At 37.8% G+C, this 20,127-nt stretch overlaps 1 protein-coding gene across 15 annotated transcripts in view; it reads left to right on the top strand.

The window, feature by feature from the left end:
- The window catches only part of MAPKAP1 (MAPK associated protein 1), a 198,286-nt gene that overhangs the window by 14,420 nt on the left and 163,739 nt on the right, over nucleotides 1-20,127 (top strand). For 13 of the 15 annotated variants that reach the window (XM_059658042.1, XM_059658040.1, XM_059658038.1 and 10 more), the window contains 3 exons: nucleotides 5,171-5,498; nucleotides 8,090-8,179; nucleotides 10,716-10,864. The exons of 1 other annotated variant lie outside the window; for it this stretch is intronic. In XM_059658042.1, the coding sequence (XP_059514025.1) occupies nucleotides 5,240-5,498; nucleotides 8,090-8,179; nucleotides 10,716-10,864 (498 nt within the window). In that variant the 5' untranslated portion in view covers nucleotides 5,171-5,239. The remainder of the gene's footprint in view (nucleotides 1-5,170; nucleotides 5,499-8,089; nucleotides 8,180-10,715; nucleotides 10,865-20,127) is intronic. One more of the 15 variants, XM_059658045.1, reaches the window with a different exon arrangement.

The raw sequence follows: 20,127 nt of genomic DNA, 5'->3' as shown, positions 1-20,127 counted from the left end.
CTGGCTTATGGATTCATTCTGAGTGACTTCCCCTCTGCCACTTTTCTCATCTACTTTTTTACTATGTTGTACCTTATGCTGTGTGTTGTTTTTTTGTTTGTTGTTGTTTTTTAATATATTGATTTTAGAGAGGAAGGGAGAGGGAGAGAGAGAGAGAAACATCAATGATGAGAGAGAATCATTGATTGGCTGCCTTCTGCACGCCCCCTACTAGGGATCAAGCCTGAAACCCAGGCATGTGCCCTTGGCCGGAATCGAACCTGGGACCCTTCAGTCTGCAGGCTGATGCTCTGTCCATTGAGCCAGAGTAGCTAGGGCATGTTTGTTTGTTTGTTTTATAAGCTATTAGGAGTAAAGTTTGGAAGGTGTATGTGTGTAAAGTTATTATTAAAAATATATTTGTGTTGTCCTGGCCAGTGTGGCTTAGTTGGTTGGAGCATCATCCTCTTACACTGAAAGGTTTTGGGTTTGATCCTTGGTCAGGGCATGTATGGGAAGGCAACCGATTGATGTTTCCCTCCTACCCTCCCTCCCACTCCCTCCCTATCTTTCTCTCCTTTCCCCTCTGTATAGGGCATGTGCCACGGTACCACAGGAGAGTTACATGATCATAAATTAATGAACACAAATGGTTATGTAAAGTGGCAATAGCATCCACATTGCACCTAGAACCACACTAAGCACATAGTTGGAACTTAATAGATATTTGTTGCATGAATGATAAATATTTGTTGAATGAAGTATAAAAGGAGACCCACCCAGTACATTAAAAATGGTCATATTATTTTGGGACATCTCTTAACATCCTCCTACTCTGCATGATGTCTCTATTGCTTCCAGTTTTGGTAAAACTATATGTTTTGAGGACCCTGAAGTTAAAAAGTGGGAGAACCTTTGAAAGGTAGGACATCTTAGGGGAACAGACTTCCTGGTGCCTGAAATTATTGTTTATCCGATGGCCTAAAGGTATAAAAAAAGGATTAACTATCTCAGAATCAAGGATTGATGGCATCCAGGAAAGTCATTCAGGGCCCGAAGAAGTAGCATTTGTAAAAGTGTAGGGCAGCATTTCTAAACGATGTTCTGTGAGACTTTGTTATACATTGATTTATTATCGTTTTCATAGAGGAAAATAATGTTTAGGGATCAGATAAGTTTGGGGTTTGGAATATGTTGTGTTACTAGATTCCCCACTCTTGGAGCTTCCAAAGAGACATTAGTAGTTTAAAAGCTTTAAAAAGTGCTATAAACAGCAAGAAGAAAACATTTCATTTTGTTTAATGTGGCACTTCATAGATCTTTTTTTTAAATTTAAATTTAAAAATGAGGTAAAATATATATAACATAAAATTTACCATCTTAACCATTTTCAAGTGTACAGTTCAGTGCCATTAAGTATACTCACATTGTTGTGCAAACACCACATCTATCTACAGAATTTTTCCATCTAAATTACCCTTTAAAAAGTCCCATTTTTCTGATTCCCAGCCAACATTAATTTTAAACATCTTTAATCTTGTTACTGATGAGAGAAAATAACTTGTTTTAATCTGTGCTCAGAATATCTTTGTGTGAGAAATCAAATCTACCTTCAAATGATAATTTACTGCTCTTTCAGTGATTTAAAACATATTATTTGGTTTTAAAAAGTAGTGTTGAAATAAGTTGATAGTGTCCCAGGGTGACAATTTTGAAGAGCACATTGAAGAGCTCTTGTATTTGTATTAATAGAAAAAAGGCAATCCTTTCTTTATAATCTCCCTTACACATGACATGTTCATATATGTCTAATCTCTACAACAGAATTGTATAGTCCTTGGAAGTCAGGCAGCAACATTTTTTGAATTCCTGAAATGTATAAGATCCTTTGTTGCCAGAAGGGATGTGGTATTATAGTCCCTGTCTTTGAGACTTACAGTCTGAATCCTCAAATACTTGTCAGGGGAGGTGGAAAGCACATTTCCCAGGCATCCTGTGGGGAGCTCCCTACCAGAACCAGTATTGCCCTGGCCAGTGTGGCTATGTTGGTTGGGTGTTATCCTATGCACTGAAAGGTTGCCTGTTCAATTCCCAGGCAGGGCATGTGCCCAGGTTGAAGGCTCGATCCCTGGCAGGAAGCATGCAGCAGGCAGCCAATCAATGTTTCTCTCTCACTCCCTTCCTCTCTCTTTAAAAAAAAAAATCAATAAAATTTTTTTTTAAAAAAAAGAAGTGGTATTAAGTGCATTATTTATTGAGTCATACAGTTTCCTCATGTATGAAGTTATAATGTATTAATAGAGAAGATATCTTTTCATGTTGGGGTGTTTTAAGGGCTTTGTTCTGTAAGGATAAAATTAGGGAGTTGGTGTGTGCCATCACAAGTGTTTGCCCATAACTCTCTTCTTCATAAGAAGTGATGGAGCAAGTCCATTTTCCTTGAAAAGATGGAGGGTACTTCAGTATACTTTTGTTGCTTTGCCCTTTGCCATTTGACTCTTCGGTGCCAGAACATCCATTGAACGTGTGATCCCTCACTGAAGCCCTTGTTTTTACGGGGGAGAACTATTCAAAATCAAGGTAAAAGCACCTGCTCCTCTTTTGCTGGCAACTAGTTGTCTTCCTTTTATGGGGTAGACGGTTATCGTTATTGCAGTGAGGATATTTGCAGCTCTGGTGCTCTGTGATCCTATGATTCCGTTACAAAACAAAAACTCTCATTTGTAAGTAATTCTGTGGTTGTATAAATCTTTTTGTGGCTATATAAGAAGTTTTTCTTTATTTACTTTTTAAATATATTTTTACTGATTTCAGAGAGGAAGGGAGAGGGTGAGCGAGATAGTAATCATTGATTGGCTGCCTCCTGCAAAGCCCCATTCAGGGGATCGAGCCCACAACCCAGGCATGAGCCCCTACTGGGAATTGAACCGTGACCTCCTGGTTCATAGGCCGATGTTCAACCAACTGAGCCACACTGGCCGGGCAGAAGTTTGTATGTTTATAAGTGAAATTTAAATGTTCCCCTTTAGTTCTGTAATATTTTCTTTTGTTTTGTTTTTTTGTTAATCCTCACCCGAGGGTATTTTTTCCATTGAGTAGAAGGGAGTGAGGAGAGGGAGATGGAGAGGGAGAGAGAGACACTGATTGGTTGCCTCCTGCATGTGCCCTGACTGGGGTCTGGGATCAAACCTGCTACCCTTCAGTGTGCAAGCCAGCGCTGTAACCACTGAGAAACACTATCCAGGGCAAATTCTGTAATATTTTTTTGATTAATACATTTAAAATGGTGGGTTGACATTAACATTTCTGAGACTGACTGCCTCAGAAACTTGACACTTAGAGGAATCACATTGTATTCGGAGACATACTAGGTGTGTGTGAGGGTATAAAATTTTGATTCAGGGATCCCTTACTTAACTTTGCATTTCCCATTAGCCCCTGTGTAAAATAAGTACTCAGTGAATATATTTAGAAAAAAACTGAGATAATGTAATTCACTTGGTTAGAGGTGCTCCTCAGTTAAACTTTTTCTTAATCTCAGTATCTTTATTTAAGATCCACCAAATGATGCCAATAGAATATATTACCAGACAGAAAATTTTTAAACCTGTTAGCTATAATGATTTATTAACTAGATTTCCCCCATGTTCCATTTCTAGAAGAAACAAATGACAAGAAAATCTGGTGTGATATAGGTCTTTCTAAAAATAAATTCTAGGACTGTTGAAGGAACAAATTCAATCCAGCTTTCACATTGTTGTTCTTCTAATGATTTTGGAGGACAGGGAGGTGACGCAGATGACCTGCAGAGTCCTCTGTCACAAAGGAAGCACACACTTGATTTACCTGCTGTGAATTTACTAGAGAAGGGCAAATTGTTGATGTTTTTTAGGATTACTTTAAACAAAAATTGAAAGCTGAAATTATAGCAGCTAATATTTAGTTATGTGCCAGGGACTCGTTTGAGCACTTAATCTGCATTATCTTCTATTTGAGATTCCCATTTTATAAATAAAGAAAGAAAACAGGCTGAAAGAGGTTAACATTATTTTGACCAACATCACATAGCTAGCAAGTGATAGGGCCAGGAGTTGAAACCAATTTTGCCTATAGGGCCTTAGGTTCTTAACCACGGTTCTGTAATATTTTCTTTGTTGTGTATTCCCATTCAACTGAGGAGGTACCATCTTGTTCCCAAAATAAACAGCATTGCAGTTTTAATAGGGTTCAGGAAGCAGTTCTTATAATTAGGTTTCTAAAATAAGAAATTAATCTAGTAAGAGACAAGTTTGATTAATAAGTTTTATTTTAAAAAGCACAATACTGTCTTAAATCAGAAGAAAGGAACATGTATTTATTGAACAAAATTACTTTGGTAGTACATTTTTATAAATTTCCTAGTAACTCAGAAAGCATTGTCTATGCCCTATTAGATACTTCACAACCATATGATGGGGGAATGTAAACTGAAGAAATGCAGTTTAATACTTCAGCACATCGTTTGAGGACAATACAGCTTGTTCTTCTATCATCTTATAAAGTGATGAGAAGACTGCATGGAATAAAGGGAGAAAGAAAGGAAAGTGTATTGTTTTAGCAGTAGTTATATACTTTGAGTGGACTAAGGGGTTACTATTATTTGTTTTGCAAGAGACCAAGCTATCCTCTCTTGATACCATGGAGACCACATTGACTAGAGCCTTAGCCCTTAGTGCAGCGGTTCTCAACCTGTGGGTCGCGACCCCTTTGGGGGTCAGACGACCCTTTCACAGGGGTCGCCTAAGACCATCGGAAAAACACATATATAATTACATATTGTTTTTGTGATTAATCACTATGCTTTAATGATGTTCAGTTTGTAACAATGAAAATACATCCTGCATATCAGATATTTACATGACGATTCATAACAGTAGCAAAATTACAGTTATGAAGTAGCAACGAAAATAATTTTATGGTTGGGGGTCACCACAACATGAGGAACTGTATTAAAGGGTTGCGGCATTAGGAAGGTTGAGAACCACTGCCTTAGTGCTTATAAGGATTTCCTTGCAGCTTAGACTTAATCCTTTTAGGCTCCTAGGTACAGGAATAAATGTTGATTTTCAAGGTAGCATTTTAACACATTGAATTTGTTTGAAAAATTATTCTGCCTTATTCTTAAATATTTCTGTGTACGTCATGTTTCTAGGTAGGTGAGCCTGTGAAACAATATGAAGAGGAGAAAATAGCCTTTTAAGGAAATTGGCCCACAGAAAGGATGGCCTTCTTGGACAATCCAACTATCATTCTAGCTCACATTCGACAGTCACATGTGACCAGTGATGATACAGGAATGTGTGAGATGGTTCTCATTGATCATGATGTTGACCTAGAGAAGATTCATCCTCCTTCAATGACTGGAGACAGTGGGTCAGACATTCAGGGAAGCAATGGTGAGACTCAGGGCTATGTATATGCCCAGTCAGTCGATATTACCTCAAGTTGGGACTTTGGTATTAGAAGACGCTCAAATACAGGTAAACATTGCCTTTTAGTCATGTCTTCTGAGCTTTATATCACTAAACAATCTTATAGAATAATGCATAATGTTGGACTAGATTTAATGGGAAAGTCTCAGTGTGTAAACAGGAGTATGCATGTATTAACACCAAGAATGGGTCAAAGCAGTATGTCCATCTCCACTACTGAATAGAGAGAGCCTCTGGAATGATGCTATTAGAAGAAGAAGAGATATAGTGAAAAAGTTGGCTATTAGAGGCATGTTGGATGTTCTATTTTCTAAAGTCTGTAGAAAGGGACTTGTTTAAGTATCTTCAGCAAAGCAACATCAGTCCTAGTAGGTAGACTACTGGGAGGCAGATTTCAGGTTGACATAATACAGAACCTTTTTTTTAAAAATACATTTTTATTGATTTCAGAGAGGAAGGAAAGGAAGAAAGATAGATACATCAGTGATAAGAGTAAAACATTGATTGGCTGCCTCCTGCACGCCCCCTACTGGGGATCAAGACCGCAACCTAGGCATGTGCCCCTACTGGGAATTGAACCCTGACCTCCTGGTTCATAGGTGGATGCTCTACTGCTAAGCCACACCAGCCGGGCAATACAAAACCTTTTAGATAGGCAGCTGACCAGCCAAGGAGGGCTGCTGCCTGAGACAGCTCTTGCCCTGGGAGGAATTGTAAGGGTTGGAGATTAGAAGGAGATAGCTGAATATTTACTGGGGCTGCTTTTTTAATAGGAATTCCTACATTGGGTGTGAGATTAGAAAAGGTGCTGCTGTTTTTGATACATTACCTTTTTTTAAGTTGATCTCTGCACTTTGATCTTTGTGGCTTGAAAGTACTCAACTTTGATAATATGTATTTAGTCATTAGTTATTAAAAGCCTATCATTGCCCTTTTCCAGCTGTATTTTTTGGAAGCATTTCAAGGGAAATGTGATGAACCAAGGCCTTTACTTAGATAAATTATTTAGAATATATAATTGTTCTATATCAGGGTGTGCTAGGAGATCCTTTTTTTTCTTTTTTTTTTTTTGGATGGTGGTGGAATAAATCAGAAAATATAATCTAATCAATAGCAGTAACCTGCTGCTAACTCACAAGAAAAGTAGTGGTAGGAGATGTGGTAGAACATTGAAAATACTTACACGAAGAAGACTGCAGGTAGAGCAGGTTGCAATTTACAGAGAAAGTCCTGTTAAGATTTTGGTTCACAATTCAGTGTTCTGTGACATCCACAAAGAATAATTTGTTCTCATGATGAAAATAATGAATAGCATTTTCTAGTATCTAAAGGAACTTTTATCAAAATAGGATTTGAGTGAAGGTTTGACTATAATTTAGAACCATTGATTCTCAGTTCTCTAGTTGAAACTGACTTTCTTGTAGGTTATTGAGATGATATCTTATATGACAGGCTGAATGGATTTCAGTAGGAGAATGCTGCTCAATTGAGAGCTTCATGATTATATTACTTCAGCGGTACGCTTCACATTTATTAATTGCAATTGAATGGAGTGGGATTTGGTTAGATATAGTGGCATTGTCAGAATGCTTTTGCCAGTATAGCTTACATTTCTGGCAAGATTAGTTTGTGTTTCCCTACCACAGTGTGTAAGGCAGGAGTGTATGATTTCCTGCCTTTGAGAAATGTACTTATTTATTTTTTTGTTAGCATTGTGCCACAATAGGAAGTGCAATAGGAAACTAATTTCAAGAGATTGCATTAATTGTGACTTTCATTTCTATTGTGGTCCATATGGATGTTGTTAATGTATGTTGGACAATATTATTTAAAAGATTGGCTCAACTGATTTTGCCTGTGGTAATCAGCCTGTGGTAATATAATCACAAATGCATAATTTTAGGTGATGATTTGTTATTGTTGTTGGAATTTCTTAAGATAGCACTTATATAATTAAGATTGTGGGGTGTCCTGTGACCAAGGAATTTACTTTTTAATCCTTTCAGCATATCTTAAAATTTTGTATAAGAAAAATTGTTCTTTTTAAGATTTGACTAATGTTACAAAGATACAAATCATTTATTTTACTACCTATAAACTATTTCAGCCCACTGAAGAAAAGCTATGCTAATTTATATAGCTTTGACATTTTATAATTTTCATGATTTTTAGATAAAGGATTTTATATTTAAAACTTTAATAGTCTAGTCTAAGTTCATTTATCTTTAATTTTTGAAACGGGTAGAGTAATTCATAACAGTAATTTTATTCCTGTAATGTAATATTCACTTCAGTTCATTTGTGCATTAAAATTCCTTTAAGACCGTTATTAATGATTTATATAATGAAATGTCATATTAATCACAGAAGTTTTCACATTTTATTATTCTCTTCCATGTTAATACTATCTTTATGATCTCTATTAATGTTTTATATCCTCTAATTTCAATTATAAATCAAGAATATTTTCATGTTTTTGTTGGTATTTGCTTTTCAGGGGTGCCACCTTTAAAATTTTATGACTTTTTCCCTACATATACAATATAAAACATCTTTATTCATATAAAGGTAGTTAATTATGTCTTTGTTTATAGTAAACTTTCATTGACAAACTTATAGTTATAATATTTCTTTTCAAGCTCAAAGATTAGAACGACTTCGAAAAGAGAGGCAAAACCAAATCAAATGCAAAAATATTCAGTGGAAAGAAAGAAATTCTAAGCAATCAGGTAAATGGAAATAATTTTCATTGTTAATTTGAAATTTATATATTTGGTGTATATTATTATTATATAAGAGCTTTTATTTTTAATTCATCCTTTTCAACCCTCTGGGTGGATACCTCTTGTGTTTTGAGATTTGAACTCTTCATTTTGGTGCCACTCTTCGGTCTGGGTCACAGGCACATTTTGTACACACTGTCGTGCTAGTACCTTGTTCTTAGAGCCAAGGAGAACCTATGATTTGTATGGGCCTCTGGGCTGTAGATTTCTCCTGGCAGTTCTAACCTAGACTTTATCTTGCCTTATTATGGCCCCAGAAACAACCTCTGTTGCATATATGCGAATTCTTTCCTTTAGCTTAAAAACCATTATGTTAGTGGTATTATTAGCATATGCAGTATATGTTCATATGATAATGTATTAAGAAGCTGGCCATATTATGTATTTTTAAAACTTTAATCTCAATAAGAGAAGCCATTTAAAAAAATTCCAAATAAAGTGCTATTAAAATATTTTCTAATGTTTATATCATGTTTCCTAGACTTTTTTTTCTCCTTTCAAAGAAATGTCTGCAGTCTGCCTTCTATACCTTCCCAGCACTTCCCATTACCACCCTGCATTTAATAAATGTCCAATAGTCTTTGTTGACTGACTCCAAATGTTATAAAACTAACAATCTTAATGATTACTAATTATCACCAACACCTATCTAGTGCTGTTCTAAGCAGTTCTTCTGCATTACCTCCAATGCACTGATCTTTTAAGGTGTAGGTATCATTGATTAGATGAGACAGATGAGATGGAGGCTCAGAGAGAGATTAAGCTTGCTAAAGTTCCAAGGCTAGGAAGTGGTAGTGTAGTACAGAGCCATGTTTTGCATCTAGCACTGTCTGCCTCTAAAGGCCAGTCTCTCTGCTAAACCACACTATGTAAAGTGGTTCGTGCTTTCTCCTGTGAGTGTAAACCTGAGTGTGCTCAATGGGTCTGATTTTCATAATGGTTGCTTCTAAATGATGACCCTGTAGAACCAGAAATCCCACTCACTTCTCTTTTTTGCATCTCATTTCTATGATTTCCTATATATTCTTTTATATATACTAAAAATCTTCCGTCCTGGCCGATTTGGCTTAGTGGATAGAGTGTTGGCCTACAAGCTAGCTGAAGGATTGTGGGTTCAATTCCAGTCAAGGGCACATGCCTCAGTTGCAGGAAAGGACTCTTTGGGAAGGTGATGGTTGAGCAGAGAAGGAGTGAACCACGCAGATATTGGAGATGAGTGTTCTAAGACAAGCGAACAGCAAATTTAAAGTTTCTGTGACAGAAGTGTGCCTGATGTATACAAGGAGTAGCAAGGAAAGGATGCTTATTGGTTGGAGTAGAGTAAGTAAGGAGAAGAGTGGAATCAGAGGTGTAAGTAGTAAGAAACTTGATCATGCAAGATCTTGTAAGAAATTTAATTTTTACTCTCAGCAAAGTGATTTGATCAAGTAGTAATGTGATATGTTACCTACTTTTTTATTTTTAGCTTAAATTTCCTTTAATACAACTTTTTATTATAGAAAATTTAAAACATATACAAAAGTAGAGAGAATGGCATAATAAACCCTCCATACTATTATTATAATACTAGAGGCTCAGTGCATGAAAGTTGTGCACTTGGGGGGGTGGTCCCTCAGCCTGGCCTGTGCCCTCTTGCAGTCTGGGAGCCTTCGGGAGATGTCCACCTGCCGGCTTGGGCCCACTCCCCAAGGGATCAGGCCTAAGCTGGCAGTCAGAAATCCTTCTGGCAGCCTAGGAGTCCTTGGGGAATGTCTGACTAATGGCTTAGGCCCACTCCCCGCCGCTTGGCTTGCCAGCCATGAGTTGGCTTCTGGCTGAGCGGCGCTCCCCCTGTGGGAGTGCACTGACCACCAGGGGGCAGCTCCTGTGTTGAGCATCAGTGTGCGTCATAGCGACTCGTCATTCCGCCATTCGGTCAGTTTGCATATTAGCCTTTTATTATATAGGATTCTCCTTTTCCTCATCAGCTTTGTCTTCCAGATATTTGTGGTAGGTGACATTGGAGAGTGTGAGAGGATTAAGATGTGAACCTTACACTCTTGACGTTGAGGAACTATAATTCCAAAATCACAGAATATTAGAGTCAGGAGAGATCTTCAAAATTATCTAGTTGTACCAGCCCAGAAAGGTCTAGTGAATTGTCCAGATTACACACCTGGTAGTGGCAAAGCCAGGCGAAAGCTTAGGTGCTCTAGCTGTGAATGCATTTCTTACAGAATGGCTGCTTTGTTGGTTTGTCTGACTCTATCCCTCCCACCCCACCCCACACCCAACCCGATCCTTAAACCCCAGTTGAATTAACAATCCTGACCTGTGTGTTTTTTATTGAAGTGTATATGAAGCTTTTCCCCCACACATTAGACCTGAATATGTCCCTGGACCCTCCTTCCTTAAGGTTCCAAAGAAGACTTTAGGGAAGGTGGACTGGCTGTCTTTCTGTGTGTAATCACAAAGATGTTTCTATCTTCCTCTTGTATTACAGCCCAAGAGTTAAAGTCACTGTTTGAAAAAAAGTCCCTCAAAGAGAAACCTCCAAGTTCTGGAAAGCAGTCAATATTATCTGTACGCCTAGAGCAGTGCCCTCTGCAGCTGAATAACCCCTTTAATGAGTATTCCAAATTCGATGGCAAGGTAAGTAAAAATAAAACTTTGTGTCTTTTAAGTTCATGATTTTCTTTCTTTTTTAAAATATATTTTTATTTATTTCAGAGAGGAAGGAAGAGGGAGAGGGTGATAGAAACATCAATGATGAGAGAGAATCATAGATTGGCTGCCTCCTGTACACCTCCCCACCCCTACTGGGAATCGAGTCCGCAACCTGGGCATGTGCCCTTGACCAGAATTGAACCTGGGACCCTTAAGTCCGCAGCCCGACGCTCTATCCACTGAGCAAAACTGGCCAGGGCAAGTCCGTGATTTTCAACCAGTGTGTTGCAAGAATTTTTGAAACATGTAATACCTGACTATTTAGGGGCACTGACCTCTTTTCCCTTAGGTTGTCAAAAAGACAACAGCCAACATAACAATAGCCTTCTGGTGTGAAAGCCCTATCTTGAACCATAAATTTATAGGTTATATGATAGAGTTGCATCTTGTTGGTCACATTGCATAATAAGGTTGGTCTGATTGGTTAATTCTTGGTACCAGAAATTCTTGTATACACCTGATTATTTTTTAAAATGTTTTTATTGATTTTAGAGAGAGGAAGGGAGAGGGAGAGAGAGAGAGAAATATCAATGATGAGAGAGAATCATCAATCGGCTGCCTCCTGCATGCCCCACACTGGGGAACGAGCCCTCAACCTGGGCATGTGCCCTGACCAGATATTGAACTGGGACCTCCTGGTTCATGTGTCTACACTCATGAGCTACACTGGCTGGGCATAGGCACCTGGTTTTTAAAAAGTCACTTTGGAGCAAAAAGCGTAGGCAGTCATCATTATTATATCTATTTTTGTAAGTCAATTAAAATTATATCTGTTTTTTTTGAAAATTGGCAAAAATATATTTTTGATGTGCTGCAGAATTTTAGTAATTTATGTATGCCATGAGATGGGAAAGGTTGAAAATCACTGCTCTAAGTAAAAACCTCAACAAGTGGAATTATTGGTATTATTATGTTATTATTAGATTTGGGGTTTAAAAAATGACTAAGATAATTATAGAATGTCACTCATATTTTTTGAGGATGTAAAAAGGTGTGAACTGGGTTTAATGTTGTTTCCGTAGTAATATTTTTAGAAGGATTAAAACAAAACCAGTCCTGAGATATGTATCTGTGTTTTGTTTGTTTTCTTTTTTTATCTCCTAAGTGTACTTGAGGGTTTGGGTTAGTTGGGGTGTGATTAATCAAGGTCTAATTGTGTTGGGAAAGCCTTGAAAGTGGTTCTGGGAGGCAGCATTGTCTTGTCTGATGCTGTATTTTAACTACAGGAATTATTAAGCTTAGAGCTTCATTTCAGTATTCTAGGCCATTGCTTTGCTTGTCAGTATTTCATTGTAGGGAATCTTTTTTGACACTTGCTGTGCAGAGGACTTTTCTTATAATAATTCACAATTGTAACATTAGTTTATTTTCTTTTTAGCAAAATGGCCACTATTTTAGGTGGAGTATAGTTTCATGTGCACCCCCAACCCCCTGCTCCATTCCCTGCCATTCTGTGTTTCTGTGCTGAGCTGGGCCTCTTTCAGAAGACAGTAGCAGTTGATTTTTATATTTATTGCCATTATGTTTGCTGTCTGGCAGTGGCGTAGGGGTGCTGAGTGATAGCTTGTTGCCTGGAGGGGTTGTGTTACAATTTGTCTTATTTCAACACCATTGCAATTAATAAACATACAGCTCTTTGCTTATGTTTGCATTTTTCATATTTAAGTTCTGGTTATGTGCTGCTTCTGTCAGTTGTCATCTTTGAGCAAGATGTTTTCTCTTCAAAACACTTTTACCTACCCGGGCAGCATGGCGCAGTAGTTGAGTATCGACCTCTGAACCAGGAGGTCACGGTTTGATTCCCAGTCAGGGCACATACCCAGATAGTAGGCTCCATCCCCAGTGTGGAGCATGCAGGAGGCAGCCGATCAATGAATCTCACTCATCGTTGATATTTCTTTCTTTCTCTCTCTCTCTCTCTCTCTCTCTCTCTCTCTCTCTCTCTCTCTCTCTTTCTCTCTCTCTCTCTCTTTCCCCCTCCCCCTCTCTCCCTCTTTGAAATCAATAAAAATATATATTAAAAAACCCAAAACACTTTTACCTCATACAATGCAGCCTGTTTCCATAGGCTTAAGTGAGCATATATGCCCATCAGCATGTGAGGTTATTGATGTTGGTGGGGAAGAACAAGAACTGGAAACAAAATGCAAAGGTAACATAAAGATGATAATATGGTCATAAACGTACTTTTGGTAAATTAGAGGTTGTGTTGACTGATGTAAAGCTTCTCTCTAAGCCTGCCCTACTGCCTTCTCCTGTTTCTTCTTGTGGAATGCAACAAAGAGAAGGAAGGGTCCCCCTAGGGGATCAGAATGTCAGCCTCTGGAAAATGGCGTGTTGGGCTGCAGAGGATTTTTTTTTCTTAAATACTAAGTTGATTCATTTAGATATGTGAGAAGTTACCGGGTTAGGTTACATGGTTGGAATTTATTTTCTTCCATTGCCTGAAACCACCTCATTGTTTGAGAATGTAATTGCTGGAATAATTAATATGCGGTAATGCTTTGATGCCAACAGAATAGCACAGATCTTTTAAAATATTATATTCTAGAATTATCATCATCATCATACTATTCGATTCTTTTATATAAATATTTAGGTTTGAATTTGTCAGAAGGTTATGATCTCTGCTTGGTATTTATCTAAATTCTGAAGTAACAAGGAGAAATTTTTTAAAAACGTAAAGAAGCCATTTCTTCAGTCACAAAGGAATTATTTTTGCTAGATGTGTGTTTACACTTAAGGCTCTGGATGCGTTTGTCATATCAAGTCTCTTTGTGATCAAAGAATGTGGGGCAGTCACCATTACACATTGATTAAGAAAGATTTATATAAGTCTATCTTGTGATGAGATGCTATTTTATTATTACCCTACATATTACAATTGCTAAAATATAATTAAACCCTTGTTCTCATCTATTATTTAATATTGATGCATTTGGCAGATATGTAATGAAAGTGGCTAATATTTGAAGGATATTGTACTGTACATATTAAATTAGTCTTTCTTTATCTTTGTGAAATGCATCAATATGATATTCAATGACATCTCAATGATTAATAGAGAATTATACTTGAGTCAAGCCTTTTTGTAACCTAGAAATTAAAATGACTATTCAAATAACACCTCAAAATGATCAAATTAGCATTTTGTGATTGCATAATAATGGGATTGTAGTAGTTACAAGAGCACCATGGCTGCCTCTGGAGTTAAGATCATGTCAACCCCTTGATAATAAAGCCTTTTCTGTGAGAGTCAACTTTAATAATTTCCAGATTGATTCTTCCCATAAATCATTTGATGTTCAGCACTAAATTTTTGTTGCTGTTGTAACTTAAAATTATTTTATTTTTATTCAGCTCATATTTAAGAAGTGAAATGAGTGTCCTTTTAAAATGATTCACCGTCTTGTCATTGAACACCATGCTTTTTACCTCAAATGTAAGGTTTTCCCATGTATTTTTCAAAGGTTTGTTAAAGCCACTAAAATATGTAGGTTTTTTCCCCCCCTATATTTATTCACAATGCTTTTCTTGGGAATAATGCTTGCCTTATTTACATAATTAACTGAGTTGCTTAGGTCTCTTGGGCAAATGGTACATAATTGGGGAGAGAAGAGGACAGGGAAGAGTTTGGGGTCTAATTAAATATGCTAAAAAACTACTTAATTATGTATTTCCTCAAGAGACTAACTGCTGTGAAATCCTCCTTAAGATTAAGCTAGCTTTTGGTTTGAAAAAAGGATTTTGCTTTTGATATGGCTTTACTATTATATTGTGGTTAAGCTAGCACATCTAGTTCTGATGGTTTGTGCAAACTGGATTTTTGGTGTTATTGATTCTAAGGGTAAGCATCTCTTAGCTGTTGTGCTCAATTAAAGCGAATACTTTCAAATAGTTTTTGGTTTCTATAGCTGATTAATTTCATTTTTTAAATTGTGGTTGATTAATTTCTTGAAGGCATACAATTGAGAGGAAAGGCTGTATTTAGGCATGTGCTTTGCTGTAATTTTGGCAATGTTTTTTTATCAGGCTTATTATTATGTTTATATTATTTCTTGGGCAAATTAGTGGTATTACCTTTAGATTCATAAGTTATAAATAAGTCTATTTACTGATCATTTGAAAAAAGTCCAAGATAGATTGCAGTTGGTTTTAGTTGGATAAAGCAAAATGAGGTTCAACCATCTGCCCGAATTCTTCAGGTTTGTTGAAAACAGGACCTCTGAATTATTCGTTCATTAACGAAACAAAACTCTGTTCTAGAGATTGAGACAGTCAGAAAACTTCTTGTGCCCGTCCTGACTTCACTGTATGTGGGAAATGTTGAGTATGACGAGTTGCATTAAGGTGCTAAGGGAGTGGTCTCTATGGATAGGCAGTAAACACTCAGCACTGATTTAAGTGCTCCTAACTATGTGGATTTCTGCCGTGTCCCTCTACTTGTTTCAAATGAAGTCATATTTTAAGCATCATACTCTTTCCTTTCTATGCCTTATCACTTGAGAAGCTTTTGCTAGTTAGTCATCACTGTTTTAGATAAACTGAGTTTGCAAATATTATCAACTAGAGGCCCAGTGCACGAATTCGTGCACCAATGGGGTCTCTCGGCCTGGCCTGCGCCCTCCCGCAATCTGGGACCCCTTGGGAGATGTCAGATAGCTGGTTTCGGCCCCATCCCCGCAGGCCCGATCCAGACAGAAGGGAGCCCAATCCCCACAGGCCTGATCCAGACAGAAGGGAGCCCAATCCTGTGCATTGAACGTCTGTCCCCTGGTGGTCAGTGCACATCGTAGCTACCAGTTGACTGGTCGTTTGGTCACTTAGGCTTTTATATATATAGATAGATCATCAGGAGTTCAGCTGCTCATGTCCTGTCAGTACAGTTACTACCAAATAAATAGTACCGATTACCAGTTGTGTCATCTTAGTTCCGTTTTCTTCACCTCTCCAAACTTCAGTTTCTTTACCTCTGAAAAATAGAGTTCCTTCCTCACAAGCTGATGAGATCATCAAATTGGATAATCCTACAGGATAAAGCCCCTAGCACACTGAGAAGCATTATAATTTAATTTATAAGCAGTCCTATTTTGTGGTTTGAATCCTGACTCCTCCACTTAGGCTGTTATCTCAGGCTACTTACTTCACCTCTGAAAGCTCCAGTCTTCATATGTGGAATGAGATGATGACAGTGTATCTTCCTCATGAAGGTTAATTGAGATAAGACCTGTTTAGCAAGACATGTAGCCATAGGAAGCACTCAACAAATATCCCACTTCTGCCTCTTTCTCTGTGAACGGTGGGGCCAGTATGCTGTCTCTTCTATTAGATTGTTGACATGATGGACTCAGAGAAAATGAGCTCTTAAAACCAGGAGTTCAGAGTAGCATCGTGAGACAAGATGTGTAGCAACTGGAGGAAGGTGGTTTATCTGTTGGAAGCCCAGGGAGTCTAGTGGGGTTTGGCCTTTAACTTTAAATGGAAGATAAAGACAAATTATTACTTCCTTTGTGGCTTTTTTTGGTGTTTTTTCTTTTGGCAATGGCTATGTTTTTAAACATCGAGTAAGAAGGTAGTTCCATATTAGTAATTGCTTGGCAGTTTACTAAAATGTTAAGTATCCTTCTTATTTGACTTAGTTAAATTTTACTCTACATGTAGGGAGAATGTTTGCCTTGGCAAGTGCTTAAAAAAGGCAGAACCACTTCTGGTTCCTATAGACAGCTGTGACATGGATGATGTTAACTTGTTAGAAAGTAACCATTTCTCTGTTAGAAACTGTTTTAACCGGTAAGCTGCAGAGAGCATGGGGGACGGGATAATTCATGAGTGCTAATTGCTTGGCTGTTAATTTTCATAAGTGTTGATAGAAGCAGTTCCTTAAATTAAACTTTGTTTAAAATGTATCAGGGGAAATATTCCACAATGTCGAGCCTGAAGTGAAAATTAATATGAATGCTGTGGCAATTAACACATACTGGTTAATAGCTTTTAGCAGCATTTTGGGATGATAGTCCTTAAATACATTTTTGCATGCTGCTCTTGTTTCAGCATTGTTCCAGTCTATGTCTGGATAATTATGAACAAATGTTTTCTACAATTATTGGCATTAAGTAGTTCTCTTCAAAGAAAGTCACTTAAAACGTTGCAGAAAAACATGAAGCCACTGAGAAATATTGCAAACACAGAAAAGGTCAGCAAATTGAAATCGTATTAAAAAAAAAAGCCTTTTGAGGAAAAATCTGAATTTGGAATACAGTGGGGCCTTGACTTACAAGTTTAATTCATTCCGTGATGGAGATCGTAACTCAAATTACTCGTATGTCAAATAAAAAAAAAAGTGAACGAGTGAGACACGTGATGCTGGGCTGATGTTGTGGCGTTCACTGTGACGTTCGCTGCGCCAACTAGCGGTGGGGTATCTGAAGCTGGCTCGTAACCCGAATTTTAGCTCGCAACTCAAAGCAAAAAATTGGCCGAGAGATGGCTCATATCTCGAAAAACTCATTAGGACACTCGTAAGTCAAGGCCCCACTGTATTTGCTATTATCATGGGAATGGGACCTGGACTTTTAGTGCTGGTTGTTTCTAGACTGCAGCTTCTGCTTATTGCTGCCTGAGTGGAGGTGTGGCTTTGAGCCTAAGGGCTTTCTGGACTTAGAGCTTTCTTCTTTCCTCTTCACCCTGCAAGTTGGCCAGTGCCCACCCTCCCCCAAGTGGCTGAGAAGTTGGCTGCATAATAATCTCATTCCCCCACCCCCTTCCTTTTCATAAGAGTGCTCCTTGGTGCCCATTAAGAGACAAATCGTGTGTGTGTGTGTGTGTGTGTGTGTGTGTGTGTGTGTGTGTGTGTGTGTGTAAGAGAGAGAGAGAGAGAGAGAGAGAGAGAGAGAGAGAGAGAGAGAGAGAGAGAATATGAATAGATACCAGAACCCAGAACCCTTCGGTGCACTGGGTGACATTCAACCAATTGAGCCACTCCAGCCTGGCAAGAGAGTAATTTTAAATGAGGCAGATGCCAGATGTCATTTATGAAAATATATTGATTGTAATTCTTGGAGGTTAGATGACCAAGAGGTAAAACATGGGCATATTTTTCTTACAACGAGATTACTTTGTAGTACTACCCTCTTCCTAGCTAATTAATTACCTGATTAGTGTTTAAATCTGGTTGAAATGAATTTAAAGCACAGGTCCTAGGGAAAACCTAGGACACAATCCTTATAGGTGTGGTGGGGACTGGAGATGGTGGGATTAAGAGTTGATCTCCTACATATATGTTGTCACCTTCCTCTTAATCGATCATAACAAAACTGTGATGTAGGGAGTATTATCTCCATTTTATGGATATGCAAGTGAAGCTCAGAAAGAGAAAGTGACTTGCTCAGGAATTTACAGCTATTGTTATGGAGAAAACAAAATACTTAATAATTGAAATTTTCAGAATTTAAAAACAAAAGAATTTTCTCTTTACCAGTGAACTTGAGCTCTGACAGACTGGTTTAGATCTTATCAATTATATCTTTTGGGTGAGTTTGCTTCTTGTAAGCCTCAATTTTCTTACATGTAAAAAAGAAATAAGAGATTGGGCCTGTGCTGGGGGTGGGGGGATGCTATACACATAGAATATATTGTATGTACCACAAGTGATTTTTTTCTTTCCACTGACCTTCATGGTGTATAGAGTAGATTCATTGGTCTGTCCATCCACCCATCCATCCACTTATCCATCCATCCACCCATCCAACAAATTATTTACTAAGCTCCCACAGTGTACCGGTTCATTTCAAATGTTTATTACTGGCTCTATACTAGGCATTAATAAATAAGACAGGACTAACTGCCCTGGAGGAATTTGAAGATAAGAGTGGCCAAATAGCCAACAAGTGGAGGAACTATACTTGACAGTCAGGGTTGTGCCCTGTGCTGGGAACTATGACGGTGGTCCATGACTTCAGGTATATCTGATTGAACAAGAAACATGAACAACTAACTGTAGCGTAGATGTGATAGGTAGAGATCTATACAGAAGGCCATGGAGTTTGGAGGCAGCAATGACGTTCATCTAGTTTGTTACCCTGGTAGGTTTGTCTGAATTTTTATTGTATTAATAATTCCTAGAGGGCAGAGACTCAACTTTGGTCACTCTTAGAATTGAATGAAGCCCAGCATGGCACTTTCCACACATAAAAGTGGAAGTTTTCTTTAATGGCAGTGATAAATTTCAAATGTCATTACTCTTTGAGGCTTGCAACTACATGGCAGTATCATAAGAGCTGTGTTTTATTAATATCTCCACTCCTTTCTGTTAAATTGAAGTTTTAACACCTAGACAGAGATACATGTAAGAAAGTAAGTTTAAGAAATTTGCAAAATATGCTACTATACAACCAAAGATTAAATTGATTTGTTATGTGTACATTTAGCTACAATTCATTTTAATTGTCTGTATGAAGTTAAAAAGTATTAGTGTCAGATAAGGATTCATCACCAGGGTGTGATTTAAGGCTGGTGCTGGAGAACGCAGGCATGTGTTCTGGCAGATGTTTATATAAGGCGCTGTCTTTCCTGACAGCAGTTAAAAAGTATGGTTATAGTAATCAAATTGTGGTGCAGCGACTCAGAGGCTAGGGCCAGATTGAATTAAAATAGATATAAGATTTATGAATAGCAATAGCTGTGATAAAATTTCACTGCCTTCTTCAACAGGAAGGACTTTTTCCACAGTGGAAAGAAGAAAATCTAATAACCACTTTTCTAAAACTGTGGTTTTGCTGACTTTCATTTTCCCTTCCTAATTATGGCATCAAAACAATAACTTGCTAAGGTTTTTTTATTTCATCCATGCATCCATGGTAACCTTTTTTTCCCTTTCTATCTTATTAAGTGCAGAGCATTAAAACAAACAGTTTTTTATGATACTGTTTTAGATTAGAAACAAAATTCATGTAAATATAGCCTATGGGTTTTAAACCCGCTTTTAAGGGCAGTTTTTATCGTTATCACCGTAACTATATTTTGTACCAGGCCCTGCAATGGGCCCTTTATATTGTCCTAGTCACAACACTCCTTTTTATGGACATTGTTACTACGTTGTACAGGTAAGGAAACTAAGACTTCACAGTAGGACAAATGATGGCTAGGACTTCAACCCAAATTTGTGAGGCTCTATAGCAGCGGTTCTCAAC

Source organism: Myotis daubentonii, chromosome 11, assembly GCF_963259705.1.
Source record: "Myotis daubentonii chromosome 11, mMyoDau2.1, whole genome shotgun sequence".
NCBI lineage: Eukaryota > Metazoa > Chordata > Mammalia > Chiroptera > Vespertilionidae > Myotis > Myotis daubentonii.
The sequence above is the reverse complement of the archived record's forward strand: the minus strand, read 5'-3'. Positions and strand labels throughout refer to the sequence as shown.